Source organism: Borostomias antarcticus, assembly GCF_949987555.1.
Source record: "Borostomias antarcticus genome assembly, chromosome: 5".
Lineage (NCBI taxonomy): Eukaryota > Metazoa > Chordata > Actinopteri > Stomiiformes > Stomiidae > Borostomias > Borostomias antarcticus.
Genome location: NC_140238.1, coordinates 10,736,772 through 10,755,653, shown reverse-complemented (window position 1 = coordinate 10,755,653; position 18,882 = coordinate 10,736,772). Strand labels below are relative to the sequence as shown.

At 48.6% G+C, this 18,882-nt stretch overlaps 1 protein-coding gene across 1 annotated transcript in view; it reads right to left on the bottom strand.

The window, feature by feature from the left end:
• Nucleotides 1–17,756, bottom strand: part of arid4a (AT-rich interactive domain 4A) — a gene marked incomplete at its 5' end in the record, with an annotated part of 37,643 nt that extends 19,887 nt beyond the window's left edge. The window contains 11 exons of the mRNA XM_084438894.1: nucleotides 32–107; nucleotides 10,170–10,357; nucleotides 10,685–10,761; nucleotides 10,955–11,034; nucleotides 11,288–11,420; nucleotides 14,356–14,453; nucleotides 14,562–14,641; nucleotides 15,035–15,125; nucleotides 15,473–15,538; nucleotides 16,977–17,087; nucleotides 17,751–17,756. Coding sequence (XP_084295020.1) covers nucleotides 32–107; nucleotides 10,170–10,357; nucleotides 10,685–10,761; nucleotides 10,955–11,034; nucleotides 11,288–11,420; nucleotides 14,356–14,453; nucleotides 14,562–14,641; nucleotides 15,035–15,125; nucleotides 15,473–15,538; nucleotides 16,977–17,087; nucleotides 17,751–17,756 — 1,006 coding nt within the window. The remainder of the gene's footprint in view (nucleotides 1–31; nucleotides 108–10,169; nucleotides 10,358–10,684; nucleotides 10,762–10,954; nucleotides 11,035–11,287; nucleotides 11,421–14,355; nucleotides 14,454–14,561; nucleotides 14,642–15,034; nucleotides 15,126–15,472; nucleotides 15,539–16,976; nucleotides 17,088–17,750) is intronic.
• Between the last annotated feature and the right edge of the window lie 1,126 nt (nucleotides 17,757–18,882).

Genomic DNA, 18,882 nt, shown 5'->3' with positions numbered 1-18,882 from the left:
TGTGTGTATCTAAGTGATAACCACCACTCACCTCTGTCCTCCATGAACTTGTAGAGCTGCTGGAGGAAGTGGTCCCTCTCTTCTGGGTCTGCTTCATCCTCTGGGGGCTGGGGAGATGCACACACACACACACGTGTTAGCTATATGTATACGCAAAAGGTAGTCTCACACGGAATCTTCTGGCTCAACGGATGTAGGTTTTTGAGAAACTCTCATTGGCACGCTCAATTCCAGTGTGCCAATGAGATTCCGAATTTCAGATTCAATCTTCAATCCCCTGACACCATTTTTTAAGGGCACCACTCCCCCCCCCCCCCCCCCCAAAAAAAAAAAAAAAAACTCACCACTGGCCAAGACCTTGGGGAGTATGAAATAAAGCATTTTCCCCCCAAAACCATTGTGATTAAGAAATAAGAAAAACAGCATTTCCCCCTATCTCAGAATGATAAAGGGGAGCAGTCAGGCCATTATCCAGTGCCGGAACAGCACGAAATGAAGTGTGGAGACAGGTCTGGCTATGCAATGCTGGTATGCCAAACGGCGAAAATTGCAACCAAAAACATTTGTAAGGTTAGAAAAGTAAATTTAAGCAGAAGGTGGTGCAGTATTCTAAGCCAAGATGACACAGAGAAACCTCTTGTGTTTCTCTGTTGTGTGCATTCGGTCACCACCAGAAAGTGGTGTTCAATCACAATAGAAACTGAAGGTTTCTAGGTCATCTTCCGGGATGTTCTACTGGCTGTGGTGAGCCTACACCAACGCTGAGCTGACAAGGACATGGTTACGCATCCACCATGTAGTCAGGACCAGAGACAGAAATCAGGGGTTAGTCAGATAGCCAAGAGAAACGCCACATCACAGGACTTCAGAGGAAGAATGCGAAACCGTTCTCATCATCATCATACCGCCCCCTATAGATGTGTATCTGTGGTCTGACCACCTCACTGCGGCAGAGACAGACTGTCCATGCCGGGATCAGCTCAGGACTGTAGTGACATTGTATGACTGGATACATACATACCAGTCTAAGATGAAGGAACTTGAATATAGTAAGCCTATATGCCAGTGACCAGAATCCATGGCAGCCACACATGACCAATGTTGGTCTAAGTGCCTTGGGAACAAGATAAACACTTGACAAAGACTATAAAGAGCTACACCAACCAAAGCCAAGCTAGTCCGCTAATCCTATCTGTGTAGCACCATGGGCCAGCTCAGACTCTCTGATACGCCTTTTACACCAAAATGTGCATGTATATGGGTTTTTTATTTATTTTAATTTTTAAATAGTTTGGTATTTAGCAGCATAATCCCTGTTATAAAGTTATTTACAATCATATACAACAGTCCATATCTAACAGTTTGGACAGACCATGTACTCTTGAGATATTAGTGCTCATGGTTCATGTCCCAGCTAAGTACACAATGGATCTCTGTGGGCATATATACTGTGTGCCCTTAAGAGATCAATTATATGGTTAGCTGTTACTTATCTGTGACATGAGCCATGAGCACTAATATCTCAAGCTGTAACATGAGCACTAATATCTCAAGAGTGCAGTCTGTCAACATTTTTATATAGACCATCGTGTATATGATCGTAAATAACCTTAACAGGGATTGCAATTATTCTAAGTTGCTTTGGATGAAAGCGTCTGCTAAATGACTAATGTAGTGGCTTATGGTTCCAAATACCAAAATACTCCTTTAATGTGGGAAAACATGCTAAAAATAGGCGACTGACTCCTTTCCCATCGGCAGTAGACGAGTATGCCTTTCTGTACACTTCACACTGTGTCACGTTCGACGCTGTTCGTGCCGGGAAAGGGGTGGAAATTAGCTTGTGTCATCCCAGTAGAAGCAGCCCCATCCTCCCGGTGTCCACAGGAAAGTTGCATAAGCACCGAATGAATTAAACAGTATTGTGTGTGTAAGACAAACCCTGGGTGGCCGGGCCCGACTAGCGGCTTATCCCCCAAACAGGTGATGGCTTCATCGTCTTCAGCAGGGAACGACCTTCGCTCCGGGACCCCCAGCCAATCCAGGGATGTGTCACACTGCATAGACACCTAACCTACTCCTAGCCAGCCGTAAACCCGTCTGGGTGGGAACCGAAAGGATAACGGGTCTCCTACCAGGGGCGGCCTCCGTCTCGACTCGGCACCGTTTACTCCCACGCATAGTCTCCTCTCCAGTCGGTCGCGACCAGCCGGGCTTTCGTTCCGTATTTGCGTTCACAGGTTTTTCTTTAAAGTTGCTAGTTGCCTCCGCCAGGTCAGGGATCACTCCAGCCGGAGAGATCACCCCTAGCCAAACTGTGTGCCTTCTTCCGCCTCCTTCACGCTGTCCTCTCAGCGGCAGAACTCCCCCTCATAAATTGTCGCACCTTCCGGTGGACTATCGAGACACCGCTTCCTACAGCTCCACCCAAAGGCTACAGCTGGCAATTAGCTAACTCACTGAATATGGGATTCTAACAAAAGAAATGGCCTCCGGGGGAAATTCCCTAGAAACTAGGAATTGGCTAGCTTACACGTTAACATACGCCCCCCCTTAAGCCAAAACATACAAAAGAAAACATAACACCCACAATTTTTTTTTATTATTATAATTTTTTTTTTTTTTTTGTGGCAGTCAGCAGACAATTCCTGTCCTACCACCAATAGACCAGGCATCTAACTAAGCAGGTCCATTCTATAAAACACACAGGGCACATCTATACCGAATGAAAACCCACCACACACAGTCGGCCAGCGGGCCTGAGCCCAACTTCCACCATTAGACGGGCACCTGACTGGCAGGTAGACCCCATGCACGAACCCCCAACTATCAATAACTATGCACGTCCATGAGAAGAGACCAACGTGGGTGTCCCCCCCCCCGCCTCACGAGACCCTCCGTGAGAGGGCATCCGCGATAACGTTATCCTTACCGGCCACATGTTCCACAACCAGGCCGTATGGCTGCAAGCTCAAACTCCACCTGAACACCCTAGCATTCGACCAATGGAACTTCGCCAGGAAAGCCAGGGGGTTATGGTCCGAATATACGACGACATCTCCCGCTACACTTGCCACATACACCTCAAAATGATGGATGGCCAACACTAGGGCCAGGGCCTCCTTTTCTATGGTTGAATAGTTCTTCTGATGGCGATTCAGTTTCTTAGAAAAGTAGGCCACCGGCCGCTCCAGCCCATCATTCCCCTCCTGCAGGAAGACACCACCGATCCCCACATCTGAGGCATCAACAGCCAGGCAGAAGGGCCGCGCAAAGTCAGGGGCCACTAGCACAGGCTTACACGCCAGTATAGCCTTGATGGAATCGGGAGAATAGGGCCCCGACGTGCTCCATGTGGTCCTCCCAGGAGTCGCTGTAAACCACCACTTCGTCGATGTAAGTGACGACGTTACAGAGACCCCTGGTAACCTGATTCATCAGGCGCTGGAAGCACGCCAGGGCATTCTTCATCCCAAATGGCAGGACCCGGCACACATACTGGGCCCCAGGCATCACAAAGGCGGACACCTCCTTGGCATGCTCAGCCAGGGGGACCTGCCAGTAGCCCTTAAGAAGGTCCAACTTGGACACGTACCTGGCCCGACCCACCTGGTCAATGCAATCCTCTATGCGAGGGATGGGATGAGCGTCCGACCTGGTCACAGCATTTACCTTCCGGTAATCAATACACAGGCGATGGGCACCCCCCTCCTTGGCCACCAGGACCACCGGAGAAGTCCAGGCGCTTTCTGCCTGCTCGATGACCCCAATCTCTAGCATGTAATCAATCTCCTGCTGCACCAGGGCACGCTTGGGGGGGGCCAAGCAGTACGGGTGCTGCTTAATGGGATCGGCGGCGCCTGTATCAACGTCGTGGACTACCAGGGGTGTCACCCCGGGGGCGTCTCGGAACAGCCTCGGATGGACCGCCACCAACCCCAACAGATCCTCCATCTGGGAGAGCGTGGCCCGAAGGCCTTGCACTGCTTCTGTGTTCTGCAGGCGAGCATGTAAAGGCTCCCGAGGAGTGTAGCCCACTTCGGGCTCCACCTCCCCCACTATGCAAACAGTACTCACACACGGGAGTCACAGCATCCCACATAGGGCTTTAGTAAATTAACATGGCACAGCCGGGTCTTCACCCGGCAGTCAGGAGTGGCTATCACATAACTGCAGGGGCCCGCACCACTGCATATGGCCCTTCAAATCGCACCCCCAGCTTGACTCCCCCCGCCGGCAGCAGCACCAGGACCTGATCCCCCGGCTTAAAGCTGCCTGGGCGGGCCCTTTTATCATACTGTTGCTTCATCCTAACCTTCGCCCTAGCCAACTTCAGGCGGGCTGACTCACAGGCGGCCTGGAGCCGGTCAGTGAAACGCGCCACATACTCCAAGCGGTCGCCTGGCACCTCCTCACCCACCAGTCGGTCCTTGAATAGCCGCAGAGGCCCACGAACTTCATGGCAATACACCAGCTGAAACGGGGTGAACCCGGTGGACTCATTCACTGTGTCACGAGCCGCAAACATTAAGAAGGCATAGCAACATCCCATTCTGCCGGGAACTGGGAACTGTAGGCCCGCACCATTTCCTTAAGGGAGCGGTGGAAGCGCTCATTCGCCCCCTGGCTCTGGGGGTGGTATGCAGAGGATGTCAACGGCATAATCCCTAGCTGATGCAACACACCCTGAAACGTTGTGGACGTGAAATTAGTCCCTATGTCAGATTGAACCTCCTGTGGCAGTCCATAGCGCATAAAGAACTGGGTTAGTGTCTCAACTACAGTCTTGGTCCGGATATTCCGGAGAGGCACCGCCTCAGGGAAAACCAGTAGCCACATCTAGAATTGTGAGAAGATACTCATTCCCTTTCCTCGTCTTAGGGAGAGGCCCTACATTCCCTTTCCTCGTCTTAGGGAGAGGCCCTACACAGTCCACCATCACTCGGGAGAAGGGCTCAGAGACTGTTGGCAATGGACACAGGAGCACGGGGGGGTGGCGTGTGCTGGGCCTTGCCAGCCCGCTGACAGGGCTCACAAGAACGACAGTACGCCAGCACGCTCTCCCGGAACCCCGGCCACCAAAAATGGCGCAGAATCCGCTCCATAGTGCGCCGCACCCCGACGTGGCCTGCCACAGGGCCAGCATGGCCCATCTCCAACACACCTTCCCGGTACTCACGCGGCAGAACCACCTGGCGGAGCACTGCCCACTCCTCAGCAGGCTCTCGCGGCGGCCGCCAACCACGCATGAGAACGCCATTATGCAGGTAATAACCATCAGCCACGACTGTCTCCCCGTCTGGCTCCTCCACCAGCCGGAAGAACGGACCCAGATCAGGGGCGGCCGCTTGGGCAGGCCACCAGCGCTTCATGTCCCAAGCGTGGGTCCTCAGATCCCAACTGAGCCATGAACGTATCCGCTAGCCCATCCACGGGTGGGCTAGCATGGGTGCCACCCGCTTGGGAGCTCGGGCCTGAGCGCGCGTAACAGTGCATGCCGTAAAGACCTCAGGGAACTCTCGAGCCAATTTCTCAGTGTCCACGACACCCCAAGGCTCCACAGACAGGAGGGATGCCTTGCTCACTCGGGACCCCACCAAGTCACTACCCAAGATCAGGGCTACCTCAGCCACCGGGAGTGTGTCTACCAACGCCACCTTAACCTGACCCGTCACCAGCTCGGAAGGGAGGAAAACCTCCCCCAGGGGGTAAGGCCCACACAACCCCCCTACCCCCGACAACAGGACACGCGGCCCCCCCACCTCGGAAGGGGGGCTTGGGAGCACATGCGCCAGCAGTAGGGACTGGCTAGCCCGGTATCCCTCAGTACCCAAACTGCTACTTCCGGACCGCCTTCCGACAGAGCAACGGTCCCCGGGGACACAAAGAGGCTGCCACCCGCCGGATCCCCTTTGGTCCGAGTGGCCACCACCCGCTCGTGTTCCCCCTTACTCCAGACCACCGGGCATTTCGACCGGATATGCCCAGGCTGGTTACAGCGGTGGCAGATAATGTCCGGACTCTGGGTCGAACCCCCACGCCCATCCCGAACTGGTCGGTCACGGGGGCAGGAGTCCCGACCCCCCCACTCCTCTGGGCTGGGCCGCTCACGCTCCACGTGCCGTGTCTCGGGGGCAGCACCACTAGGGCCCCCCGTTTTCTCCTGGCCTCTCCCCTGACCTCTACGCCCGGTGCCTCCATAATGAATCACTTCCCAGCTATCCGCAAGCTCCGCCGCCTCCTTGACAGTCTTAGGTCCCCGCTCAGCTATATACACTTCAAGATCACGTGAGAGGCCGCTCCTGAACTGCTCCATCAGTACGAGCTCACGCAGAGCCTCCTCCGTAGTTATCTGGCAGGCCGCTAGCCACAGAGTCATGAGAATCTGCTGACGGCGGTACAGGTCGAGATGAGACTCTTCACCCTTACGACGGTAGGCCCGGAATTTACGTCGGTGCTCGTCGGGCACACTACCATACGCGGCTAATACTGCCTTCTTAACTTCTGCATAGTCGCGGGCCAGAGCACTGTCTAGGACGGCAAAAGCATGCTGGGCCTTCCCCATCAGGGCATGCTGCACAATTAGAGCCCATCGGGCGCGGGGCCAGGCCAACTCCTCAGCCACCCGCTCAAACGCGTCGAAAAAGACATCAACTTCCTCCTCATTAAACTGAGGTACAAGCCGCTCCGCACGGCCCAGGTCAAAACCAGATTCAAGATTCAAAAATTGTAAAATCCGTGGAAAAGCTTAGTGTAATGTAGATGCAAAGGAACATGTCATTGGATCGTTATGACACGCATTTCAGAAAAAAAATCGCTTTTTTACAATGACAACGGCATTTCATTGCGTTTCGATGTGCATCCAGTAAGTAACTGGTAGGCTACGGTGCAATGTTGAATCTAATCGAATCAATAGAACTTTGTGTAAACAACGATTTTTGAGTGACAGTTGATTCGACTCCCCCCGGGCCTCACTGAATTCCTCTCTCTCCTTGGTTCCACTTTGCCGGGCAAAATACGATTGAATGGGCTTCATTTTCTTCACGTTACTGGCAGGGGCATTCGGCGTCTGCAAAGTCGTTTTTGAGTGAGGGCAGCTGAGCTGTCATGGCGCGTCATCACGAGAGTTCTGCGCCCGTCGTGGGACTTGTAAAAAATAAAATAAATAAGTTGTGGGACTTGTAGTTTTGTATACGGGTGCGCGAAACTTTGACTCTAGTTTGATCGAATTTGCATGGATTTATTTTAGGCGCAAAATGCAAGTGAAATAGTTGAAAACAGTACTCGCACAGTGTGCTCCTAAATTATTTTTTCTGATCGCACAGAACAATTTTTAGTCGCAAATGCGAGTAAAATGGTTGCACCTTAGAGCCCTGTGACGCGCTGCCAAACACTGCACAACAAGGTTACGTCCACTCTCCAAAGTGTTTTCCATTTTCGGTGTCTTTGCTATAATAGGCTATGTCCTCCTGTGTTGCCTATTATTTTATGATATTCTAACATAACCAGCGGTCATTACAATAACATTCAGACTAGCCTATTGACTGCAGAGGTAGAGGAGAAAAGGGATTAGAAATAACAATAGGCCATACTACAATAATGAATAATAATCCATAATTAATAATAATAATAAATAATGAATAAAGAAAAATTTGAATCTAATAGAATAGCCTGGTAACAAAATGACAGAGCGAGGCCATGAAGCAGTAGATATGGCTAAAAGACACGTCATGTTTAGGTTTACATCATGTGTGGGCGTTTAAGGATCCAGGTTTTGAAAACATGCCAGAAGCAGTGTTATTAAAAGGTGTTGATGATAAATTGTCGGTAGGGTAATATTGGTCAACAGTTCATATAACATATCAACTCCAATAAATAATCAAAACATTATCTACCTGAAAGACTGCCCTGCATTGGTTGAATATTCACCACTGTAAAGTGGCTATTTAAATGTAACTATTTTAACTATGACTAAACCAAGTGAGTCAGGACGCAGGAGAAAAAGGCGAGTTTACTTGTAACAACATAGGGGATATGACAATAAATTCAAATTGTACTAGGAATGTAGCCTATGGATATGGACCCAAATGACTCGGGAGACCAGAGAAAAAGGTAAGTGTTCAAAACGCCACACACACACAAGTGACAGGGGATATGAGGTAGCCTAAATACAAATGATTAGACCATGTACGGATATGGACCCAAATGCAAACAAGTGCTTACTTTTGACATCATGGATAGCTTACATTCTAATTTCCATTATCATCTTCTGACGCGCGACTTGAACTGCGTTCCTTCGCGAGTGAAAACGAGTGCACCCTGGAGGTCTGGCATGCGGTTATCAGTGTGCCCTAGAGGTCATGCGCCCTCACGAGGCTCCGCCCTAATGAGGATTGCGCTATGAAAGCATGACACGAATATGTGTATGTACTCAATGTGTTGTCTGTCGCTCGCTCATGCTGCACATGACAGAGGTCCTAGGGGCAGTGTGATGGTGTGTCTGATGGTAGGTCAGAAGGAGTGAGGGAGGATAATGACGTGCTCACAGTAGCGTGTAGTGGGGCTTGTCCAGCTAGATTTTGAATGTTGAGAATTGTCATAGCTTTGCACCAGAAAAGGGGCGAAAATCAGCATGTCTACTAGGGAGGCACACAACTCACATTTTTTCATAGTTGATTAATCAGTGGGTGGTATGAACGATTAATCTTTTTTTTTTTTTGATTCCAACATTTTCAAAGACCTGTTTATTTGAATGACAAACCACAAGATCACAATTGCATTGATTTTGACGCTGTAATTTAGACCCCATTCCAATCCAATGAATGCTGATTGTAACCTTTCCTACTAAAGACAGAAACCAGATCTTAGCGGGTGTTAGTGGACTTTTTGTCCAGTGGGAAAGCGGCTTGATGTGCAGCCTTCCTTCCCTGCTTCCTCAAGAGAAATCAGTGATCTGACATGATGGGACTGGTGACGGCTGCGCAGAGAAGCACGTTTCCTCCTGCCCATGCACGTTAGTGATCACGCCAATGGAGGGGAGTAAGAAAGAAGGTTGCATTTCACCGTCTTGTTCTTGCACTATGTTTATTGTCACGCACCAACAGACCAAGGCAAATTCCTCGTAGATGTAAGCCTACTTGGCGAAATTAAATTTGATTCCGATTCTAGACAATTCAAACGGGGCCCGTGACCAAGACAAACATCACGGCAGCCTTCTAACGCCACCACACGGTACAGCCTGTGCTGCTTCCTCCTCTGTGGTGACCGGCTGAGCAGCCAAAAGCCAATAGGAACCCAGCCAGGCAAGGCCACGCCTCCGCTGGCCCTCGGCCAATCCCCACACAGCGCCTCTGGGAACTCTAGGAAGTGGCCACCACCACCACCGCCGCAGCAGCAGCAACACAGAGGCAGACGTTGCCACGGGAACAGAGTCGGAAGCCACCCGAATGGCTGAATTGTCCGAGCCCTGGGAGCAGGAAGAATGAGCCATTGTTGTCCTCGGGGGTGGGGGAGTGGGTTCCCACACGTTGGGGTCTCTATTCGCCAGGCTGGCCGGGCAAGGTGGTTCAGCCCCCGACCGTGTCACACGGCCACAGCAGAGGAATGCAGCCGGGGGGCCGGCCCTCAATGGCTTCACCGCTTCACTGACAGGACCAGCAGGCTGGCGCTCAAGACAGCCAGGAGGAGGTCTGCTCAACGCTGAGCTCGCTGCTGGCGTGGACATGGCTGTCAGACATGTGGGCCTGTCATTCATTAAAAGGGATATTACACACTAAGGTAAAGCACAATAAATTAATGAATATGGACTGGGGTCAGAAACAATGAATTTGATGCGTGATCTCTTTAAGAGAAAGAACAAACAAGGGATTTGAACCTGGTCTCACAAAAGAAGACAGCGGCACGCGACTGGAGCACTTCAGACATCAGACAAGGTTAGAGCAGCACTGATACTTACACTACTACTAGTGTCAAAAGGGCTATCAGATCGACTTCATTCAGCTAAATATCAGCCAGCTATGAACAAAACTGCTATCAAGGCCAGGTGCCACTCTACACGCACTCCATAGCACCGAGATCATCTTGAGGAAGAACGGAGCCTACAAGTGGTCCGTGGATGAAAAATGCACTTTTAGGAGGATGCTGTCCAGCAAGGTGCAGCAGAACCATACCTCGTCCTTGGCAGCTTTCTTCTTTCTCTTCTCCTCCTCCTCCTCTTCCTCCTCCTCCTCCTCCTCGCTCTCCTTGTCCTCCGTGTCCTCCTCGTCGCTGCTGGATGAGTCCAGGATCTCACTCATGTCCATCTTCCAGCTGTCAGGCACCAGACGGGTCTGCAGGAAACTCAGAGCGCCCTCCAGCCCTAAGGGAAGGAAGGAGAGGAGCCAGGGGTATGAGATGATGGGGGGGGGGGGCATTTACTTAGAGTACATTCACCTATTTATTTATTTATTCATTCATATCAATATATAGCATGTACATAATCCATACAGGCCGGTATCTTATACTGTATAGAAATTGTACTTATGTAATTTGAACATGTGTAACTTGCAAATATATAATTTGTATATCGAGTATTGGAGTTTCTGTATTGAGCATAATCTTGGAGTCGGCAGCAACATTTCACTGTGACTTAACATCGTACATTACATGTGACAAATAAAAGGAGTCTTGAATCCTAGAACCTTACCTTTCCTGGAGTGGAACTCGGGTTTGGTGATGTTGTCCATGTTCACTTCATGGATCTCTTTTCTCCCAACAGTGTAACTGGGTAAAAGAGAGACAATCTAAGTGATGTACCAATGTACTTACCGCTCACTACTAGTTACAAGTGGCCTTAAAGTACCAAAATAACATTTTGAGTTATCTAGGAAGAGCATGACAAAATAAAACATCATTTTTGTTTCAAATTGACATCAGCTGCATGCGTAGTGACAGGACAAACGGGGAAAATGCTTACAATTTGGAGTCTGCAAACGATCTCACTAAGCACTGGTCCTTTTTGACTGTGAGGTCGTCGTTACAGCTGGGAGACACCACCTAAAGACGAATAATGTTACAACCATCACAGAGCAGAACCACGCAAGATTCAATGGTACAGCACAACAGACCCATTTAGGTAATCATTTAGGAGAGTGTGTTTCTCCCTTGCCTCACGCCAGATCAGTGATTTCTCATAGGAAGGAAAGTAGCATGATAAGAGAACTGACACCACCCTCTGGGGGTCAGGGACAGAAGGTCAGAGGTACTGGGGGACAGGACGTCAGGGGTGCAGACAGGAAGTGGCTCTCACCAGGGCTAGGTACCAGGAAGTCCTGTCTGAGCCTGTCTGGACGCTGGTCACTTTTCCCAGCAGGCTGTCGTTGAGCCTCCTCTTGTCGTCCTCCTCATCCTCGCTGGACGAAGACTCCTTCTCCTCATCCGCTCTGGGGGGGGGGATAACGCAAAGCAATAGACAAAGATTACAGTTGTGCACTAGCCAGCTGGCTAATACTGGCACATGTACACTGTAAAGCTAAATGTTATTACGTTGAGTACAGACAGAGGTACTTTACATTGTAAAGCTAAATGTTATTAATTTGAGTAAAGAGAGATGCTCCAGAGGTCAGGCTACACTAGTATTCTGCTAGAAGCATAATTAATGCACATGAGAGTCAAGCACCTAGAAATATATAACATGACCGTATTATTGAATTTATGCTTTAAAGTAGCACAGAAATGAAAAAAGCATTGTCCCATTTTGGTTCACATAATTGGTCAGTGTTCACCTATTCAACGATGTATGCCCAAAAAAAAAATCAAAATTCAACTTTTGTTGTAATCTTATATCAAAGTATATAATTTCTTACTTCCTGGAAAATGGTAGGTGACATGCAATTACGACAACAGGTACCTTAGATTTTAGGCCAATAATCTCACGACATCCACCCTGTCAATCAAAACGTCAACTACTCTGCAGCCTCAAGTGTTGAATATCCCGCCCGCTCGATAACATTCCAATGGAATTCATCTAAACGTATGTCCCGCCCTTGCAGCCCGTTTCAGGCGGAAATACGTCAAAGTACGGAAGCAAGATGTTCTCCAAACTTCCCTTTCAGTGTATCTTTAAAAGAGTAAATTTATGCTTTAAAGTCTGTTGTCTTGAGTCCTGTTATATTAACAGGAGGAAACTGATCATAAAGTGACGAGCAGATTCTGTGGTTAACCTCTACTTGCAGCTGGGATCTGGCGATATCAGGGGTTAATCAGATAGCCAAGAGAAGCGTGACATCAGGACTTCAGTCAAGAATGCGAAACCGTTCTCATCATCATCATATAGCCCCTGGTGGTCTTGCTCAGAACCCAGAACAGACTAACATACGCCATTAACTGTGGTGACTGAGGTATTCTACTCTGCTAAAGAAGTACTTATGTTCCAGCAGAAGCCCTATTAGCACTGTTTTCTTCAAGAGTCTTTTACCGTGACCGTGATGTAACTTGACCTGAATGCACTTAAGTCTCTTTGAATACGATCGTCTACTCTTAACGTGTGTGAATAGTCAAAACATTCTAAAATTGCTGAACTATACCTAGACCAACGATGATTCAAAATCAGGCATTGCAAAGAACATAGGCTGGCTTCCATCAATATAGCTGCAGCAATGCGAGACCGCAGCCCAGAAAGTGCCTGTGTGAGAGCTTTATCAGAGAGGCCTGCTCTAATGCTCTGCTCTGGCAGTCATGTCTTAGTGGCACAGGTTCTGGCCCTGCTCACCTGCCATCCGATTCATCAGTCAAGACCCGTGTGAAAAATACAAGGTCCTGGAGACAAGTGAATGGGTTCAAGACCAGGCAGGCCCTGAATGGGTCAGTGTTTCTCCTATATGCATCTAGCTACGGCGCAACGTCGCCACAGAAATATGACCGCCGATGCTGCGAGAGGAGAGAGGTGGAGAGGAGAGGGCTCCCTCTTATCTATTTATACACTAATGATGGGCGATATTTTGCTCTCCGGATGCTTCAGATCCAGGTCAATTCACACACCTGTGAATAAAGTAAAAACAAGAAATGTTGCACTTATAGTTCCTGATGATGTCAGTACAACGATTACAATAAGCAACTGGGTGGATGTCCGAGTATCGCACTGTAACGTTACGCTGTTTCCCTCTTCTGTACGCTACCTTAACTGTGGGGTTCAACAGAAACGTCAAACAAATTTAAGTTGTAAAATAATTTGGAGGCCAATATCTCTTAGTCTTGTGAGACCACCCTGATCTCATGAGCTCACATTCTGTTTCACTCCGCAGATCAGTCTGGAAGCTCCATAGAGAATCGTATGGACCCGGCCAAAGAGTGACCGGCGAATGAGTGTGTAAATGTGACGACAGCGAGGAGCGGCTGAAGTTGGCGCGTGATAAGATGGTGATAGACAGATGGTTCATCCAATCACCTGGCAAGTATTTTTGAAAAGTGCCTGCCCGTTTTCCAAACCGTTTCCAACAGAGTGTTCCCAGCTGGTTGTATGGTTGAAACCATCTGGCGCCTCGGGTTAAATATCTCTAGCTAGCTACGTAAAGTAAATGGCTTATAGTAACAACAACAAAAAACGTGTTTGAAAAAACCTCACTTGTTGGTTCATCTGAGGCTATAAGTTGCTATCAAACAGGCGTAACATTTATTCTGGAACACTAGCTGGCTAGCATAACCAGTTTGTTGGCATTTCATTTTGACAACTGTTAAGTTGATATCATTATCAATTATGTTGCACAGCAAACAAGCAAAAAAGTATAATTCATGGCTGATGTGATCTTGCGTTGTATTGTACAAGGAACTGACCAGGATCCCCAGTTTGAGAACAGATGGAATGAATATGCAAATCTACAACTGCATCACTTGCTGTCTGGTTTTAGCGGGCCGAAAGATGGAAACAGAAACAGTAGCCGTTCCCATGTGGAGCAGCGCGGATAACCGTTCGGCTCTACTGCAAAAACGCGATGGAAAGCTCCCGGCAGGGGCGCGCACAAAAAAAACACATTTTGTGCCCGTCCATCACCACCACTGCTACAGCTCCCTCCGAGGGAGAACGCCGCGAGTAGATTTCTAAGAAAGCAGAGTCTTTTACCCTGGCAGAGTGCTCACATTCAGGCAGTGATTGAACAGGGACAAGAACATCATGACAGAGACAGACCATCAGGTCAAAGACATTTTTCAGCTTGGCTGAACAACAGAGTTGTATTCCCTCTCAGGGCAAATAGAACATGCTTGTGGACAATTGAGGCAACACCACTCGTTAGACCAGAACGCTGCCTCTCTGACTTAAGTACTACACTTAATGAGGACAGGGGGTTGGATTGGGACATAAGGGGTCGGAGGTAAACTCACACAGCCTGTGACAAGCGCCTCCCTCCGCGGTTTGACTTCTTCCCGATGACGGGCGTGCCGAAGTGCTCTGGGTTGGTTAGTGGCAGTTGGTCCAGCGTCTGAACGACAAGCATGGGCAGTTAAAATCAACATGGCGGGTCGCTCGGAAGAGCGCTGAGGTAGAACCGCGACGGGACCGGCCGACAGACGGACACCACGTCCTTTACCTCGCTCTCAGCGAAGTGTCTCTCTCCCTTCAGGCATAGCGACGTCCTGCGCAGCGTCTTCTCGTCGCCGTCGTCAAACACTGGAACACAACAAACAGCTTCACTTCAGAACACTGATCTACAAACTGTCTGGATGATTTGAGGATGGGAAAACAAACTCAACGTTAAAAAACTGTGAACTTGAAAAAGAAACTTTTCCATTTAAGGCATTGTAGGTCTTGGTCAAGGGATTGTAGCTAGATGCAGGCTCGATGGGAGTCTAGCCAAGTGGGAAAATAAAATGTAAAATGTTGAAAATAGTTGAACACTCCCTTTAAGGTACAGTAGTTACTGCCTGGTCATTTAAGAATTGGTGCCTGCCTGGTGCAGCTGTGCGCCTATATGCTGCTTACTGGTGTGTCTGGCTGCGTTAAGCCCAATGTATGCTTTGTCAAGCGACATTTTTCAAGAAGCACAAATTAGACTTTACTCACCCACGGTGTACCAACTGGCATCTGTTAGCTTTCCGATGACGGCCTCGCCGGAGACCCCCTCTGGGGTCTTCACCTCCACCGTGGAGCCCACCTGCAGAGGGACAGGGGGGGCATTCAGGAACTTAACCAACTCACAACGGTGAAGAAACGTTCGCTACTGGGCAGAAATGTTCACAAGCCATAGAATGTCAGCTGGTGCGTTAAGAAAGGTAAAATAATGTTCACAACACTGTAGAAAACATTAAAAATGCTGCAGAAACATTCCCAACACTGCTGATCATGAGGGGTGTCTTGAGGAAGCCTACATGGTCACAGTGGTGCAGAAATGTTCATAATGCTACAGGACAGCACAACGGGTGTCGGTGCAATAAAGTGTTACCTATACTGCAGAATAATGAGAGAGGGAGAGAGAGAGAACAGAAGAGGGTTCCATCTCACCCTCAATGGCCCTTTGACCTGATCGTCCTGGACAACCTGCGAGGTGGTCTCTCCTTTCAATGTCACCTGGTTGGGGTTGGTGGGTGCAGAGATAGAGAGGGAGAAAGAGAATGAAAGAAAGAGAGGGAGAGAAAACAGCGAAGAAGTTCCAGTGAAGCCAGGCACAGTAATCCAATTGTGTAACACCCAGTATAACACAAACAATCTTTACCAAGGCGGCTTACAGATGAACTCCTGTGACCAGAGCTACACATGGCAAGGGAGGGACCCAACTCTGCTTTAACTGAGGGACTTACTGCTACACCCACACACTGAGAGCTGCTGCAACGCCGCCGCCGCCAACCCCCCCCCCCCCCCCCCCAATCGTTCTGATCTTCCTCTATAAGAAGGCGACGTGACAAGTATAATGCCTCAGCCAGTCGGGAGGAGAACGGTGGAAAATATGGGCAACACGCAATGCTTCGACCTGACCTGCCTCTGACTGACACAGAGGGACAGTAAAACCTATGAGAGCCATATCTATCCCCCGACAGGAGATAGGCCTACACGGCCTAGCACGGCCTGGCATTTACAATACCCTATATGATGTCAATAGTCTGTAAACACCCATAAAAACCACAGGCCGTACACATAGCAGCTCTTACTGATGCCATACTAATTAGCAGTGACAAAAATACCTGCCGGTCCTCATTGTGAGCACTGAAGAGAGGCCCCGAGTACGTATGTATGTATACTCATAATCTAGCCAATAGGTCTCCAACTCCAGTTCTGGAGAGGTACTGACCTTGAGTCTCTCTCTCCAACCCTAACCCTACTGTAGCATACCTGATTCTACTAAACAGGCAGAATGAGGAGCGTTCCTAAGGTGCCAGATTGAAAGGCTGCTCACACAAGACCCCTGTTCTTGCTTCTTAACTAAATTCGCTGTAGCCAGAGAGATTAACTAACGCTTCCTGAAACTTAACTGTTCAAAGAACAAGTCCATACTTGATAGCTGTCACTGGCAGACACCAATATCTACTGATAATGGCAGGGTTCTCTGCAGTAGCAACTGCCCTCACTTTAGACTGGACGACTTCGATTAATCTGAGGAAAGTGTGACATTATTGTACCCTGCATATCAAGCAAGTCTAAGACAGGGTTCTCTGCAGTAGCAACTGCCCTCACTTTAGACTGGACGACTTTGATTAATCTGAGGAAAGTGTGACATTATTGTACCCTGCATATCAAGCAAGTCTAAGACAAACAATATGTACCTATTCAGCCAGGTCTCAATGGAAAAATACACATCTACACCGACATGTAGGCAGAGAAAAGGCAACGCCATTTACTACAGTGCTTTGAAGCAAACTAAGCATTGAAACAGACGGTTTTCTTTCCTAGTAGGACCCATTTTCATTCTCTCCGTCTACAGGTAAACATCGACAGAGAGCTGTGGCCCCCAATCTCTTCATTCCCTAGCGGTGGTAGCGGGTGTCTGTCGTGCTTAATGTTGGGCTCTTACCTTCACCTTCACCATGCGTTTAACAGTCTTGATCTTGGCTTCGCAGAAAGCCCCTCTGTACTTAGCACTGACGTCTGTCCCCACGGTCAGGTAGGCAGGCTCGTCTGCTGCCTGGGCACCACAGACACACACATCACAGTTAATACTGCCCTCGCAGAGGTCTCCAACTCCGGTCCTGGAGAGCTATTGTGCGTACAGACTCTTGATCCAGCACCCTTTGAATCGGAACACACTAGATTCTGCAAATTAAGGACTTGGCGAGCAGCTTATTCGCAGAATCAGGTGCGCTAGGTTAGGGAGAGAAAGCCTCCAGGTGAGAAGCTCTCCAGGACCAGAGACCTATGCTGTACTGCAGAGGCACTTCTTTGTTGCTGTGTGGTTCGCGGTGGGAAAGAATTGTCCAAAATGCAGAAGACGACATCTTGGACTTCCTACCGGTTCCTTATTTTACACATCAACATGAAGGTTTAGAATGTAGGCTGCAACTCGACAAGGCTGCTACATTATGTAGAGAATTAGAATTGCTGGTAAAGTCATGGTTGATCAATACTAAAAAGACCCACACATAGGGGGAAGAAACAGGGGAACTTTCCAACGAACTGAGATGTCTAACAAGCACGTTTGACATTAGTGTCTAAATACCAGTAGATTCGAAGACATGCAATGGGAACAGGCAGACAGTTCCTACCCACATCATCTCTCAAGCTAAGGCAAAAAGAGGCGTCGGCTACACTGCTGTTTTCAACAGAGCTTAGCCAAGTGACTTAACGTTACCTTCATCTTTGAGGCTATTTGAGGGAGTCCAGCTCGGTAGATTTTGATTGCTGGAAGACAAATCAGACAAACGATAATGTTATTTCACAGATCTTTACATCTTTGCGAATGACGTTAAACAGTAATACTGTCGAAAATGTGCAAAATACGTTAGCACAGGGCTAACGAACTAGCCAGTTACTTCTAACGCATTCTTTTCAAGCTCGATGCAGCCCCCCTCCCTCTCTCTCCAGATTCACAAAAAAAAATGTGTGGCACGTTTAGCTTAGCTATGCCAACGTTGTTCCCCCCCCCCAAAAAAACAAAATCATAATCGAACCATTAGTTGTTCTAGAACATAAAGTTCTTTAGCGTGATGGTCAAAACGTTCGAGAATCAGAAGGACGTCGCACGGGGACAACAAACCAGACTAGTGCGTGTGTTCTGTGTTCCTTCCCGCTCCGCTCAGGCTGACTGTGTCACGTCGCCATCATAGCTCGCCGTGCTGCACCATGTCAGACAGTGGCTCGTTTACAAACTGACCGTGAAACACACAGCAGCAGCAGCCGGGCTAGAAATACGTACTAGCTTTCAGTCACCGTACGAAAACATGTTCGGCTAAGCTTACCACATTCAGCGTAGTTCTCGGGATATTTGGTGTTTTCGAGGGCAAAAGAACGGGAGAAGATTACTCCCAAGTCGCGGGCTAAATTTAGCTAGCTAGCCCAACTAACCTTGCTGGTAGGCTGGATAGTTTCTCGATATGGCGATTTAAACCGTCTTGCTATCATGAGTTAGCCAGTTAGTTCCGGTAAAACGTATCAGACGGGGGTTTTCTTTGTTATAAAGAAGGAGCGGTGGGCAACAACGACACAAAAAAGTATCTGGACAAGAATTATTTATTTAATATCCAGTTCCACAAAAGGCGCATACATTTCTTCACTGCAAAAACAAGCCGACTAACGTTAACGTTAGTCCACTGCCATTCAATTCATAGCCTAGCCACCTCCTCTTTACAATCAAATATAACAAGTAAACGGATTACAACCACTCCATAATTGAACCTGGTGTGTGTTCTGATAGACGCCACAAATTGAACTGATAAAAGTTTATGTTTCATTTAGAAAGAATATGAACATTTTTAATACTTACA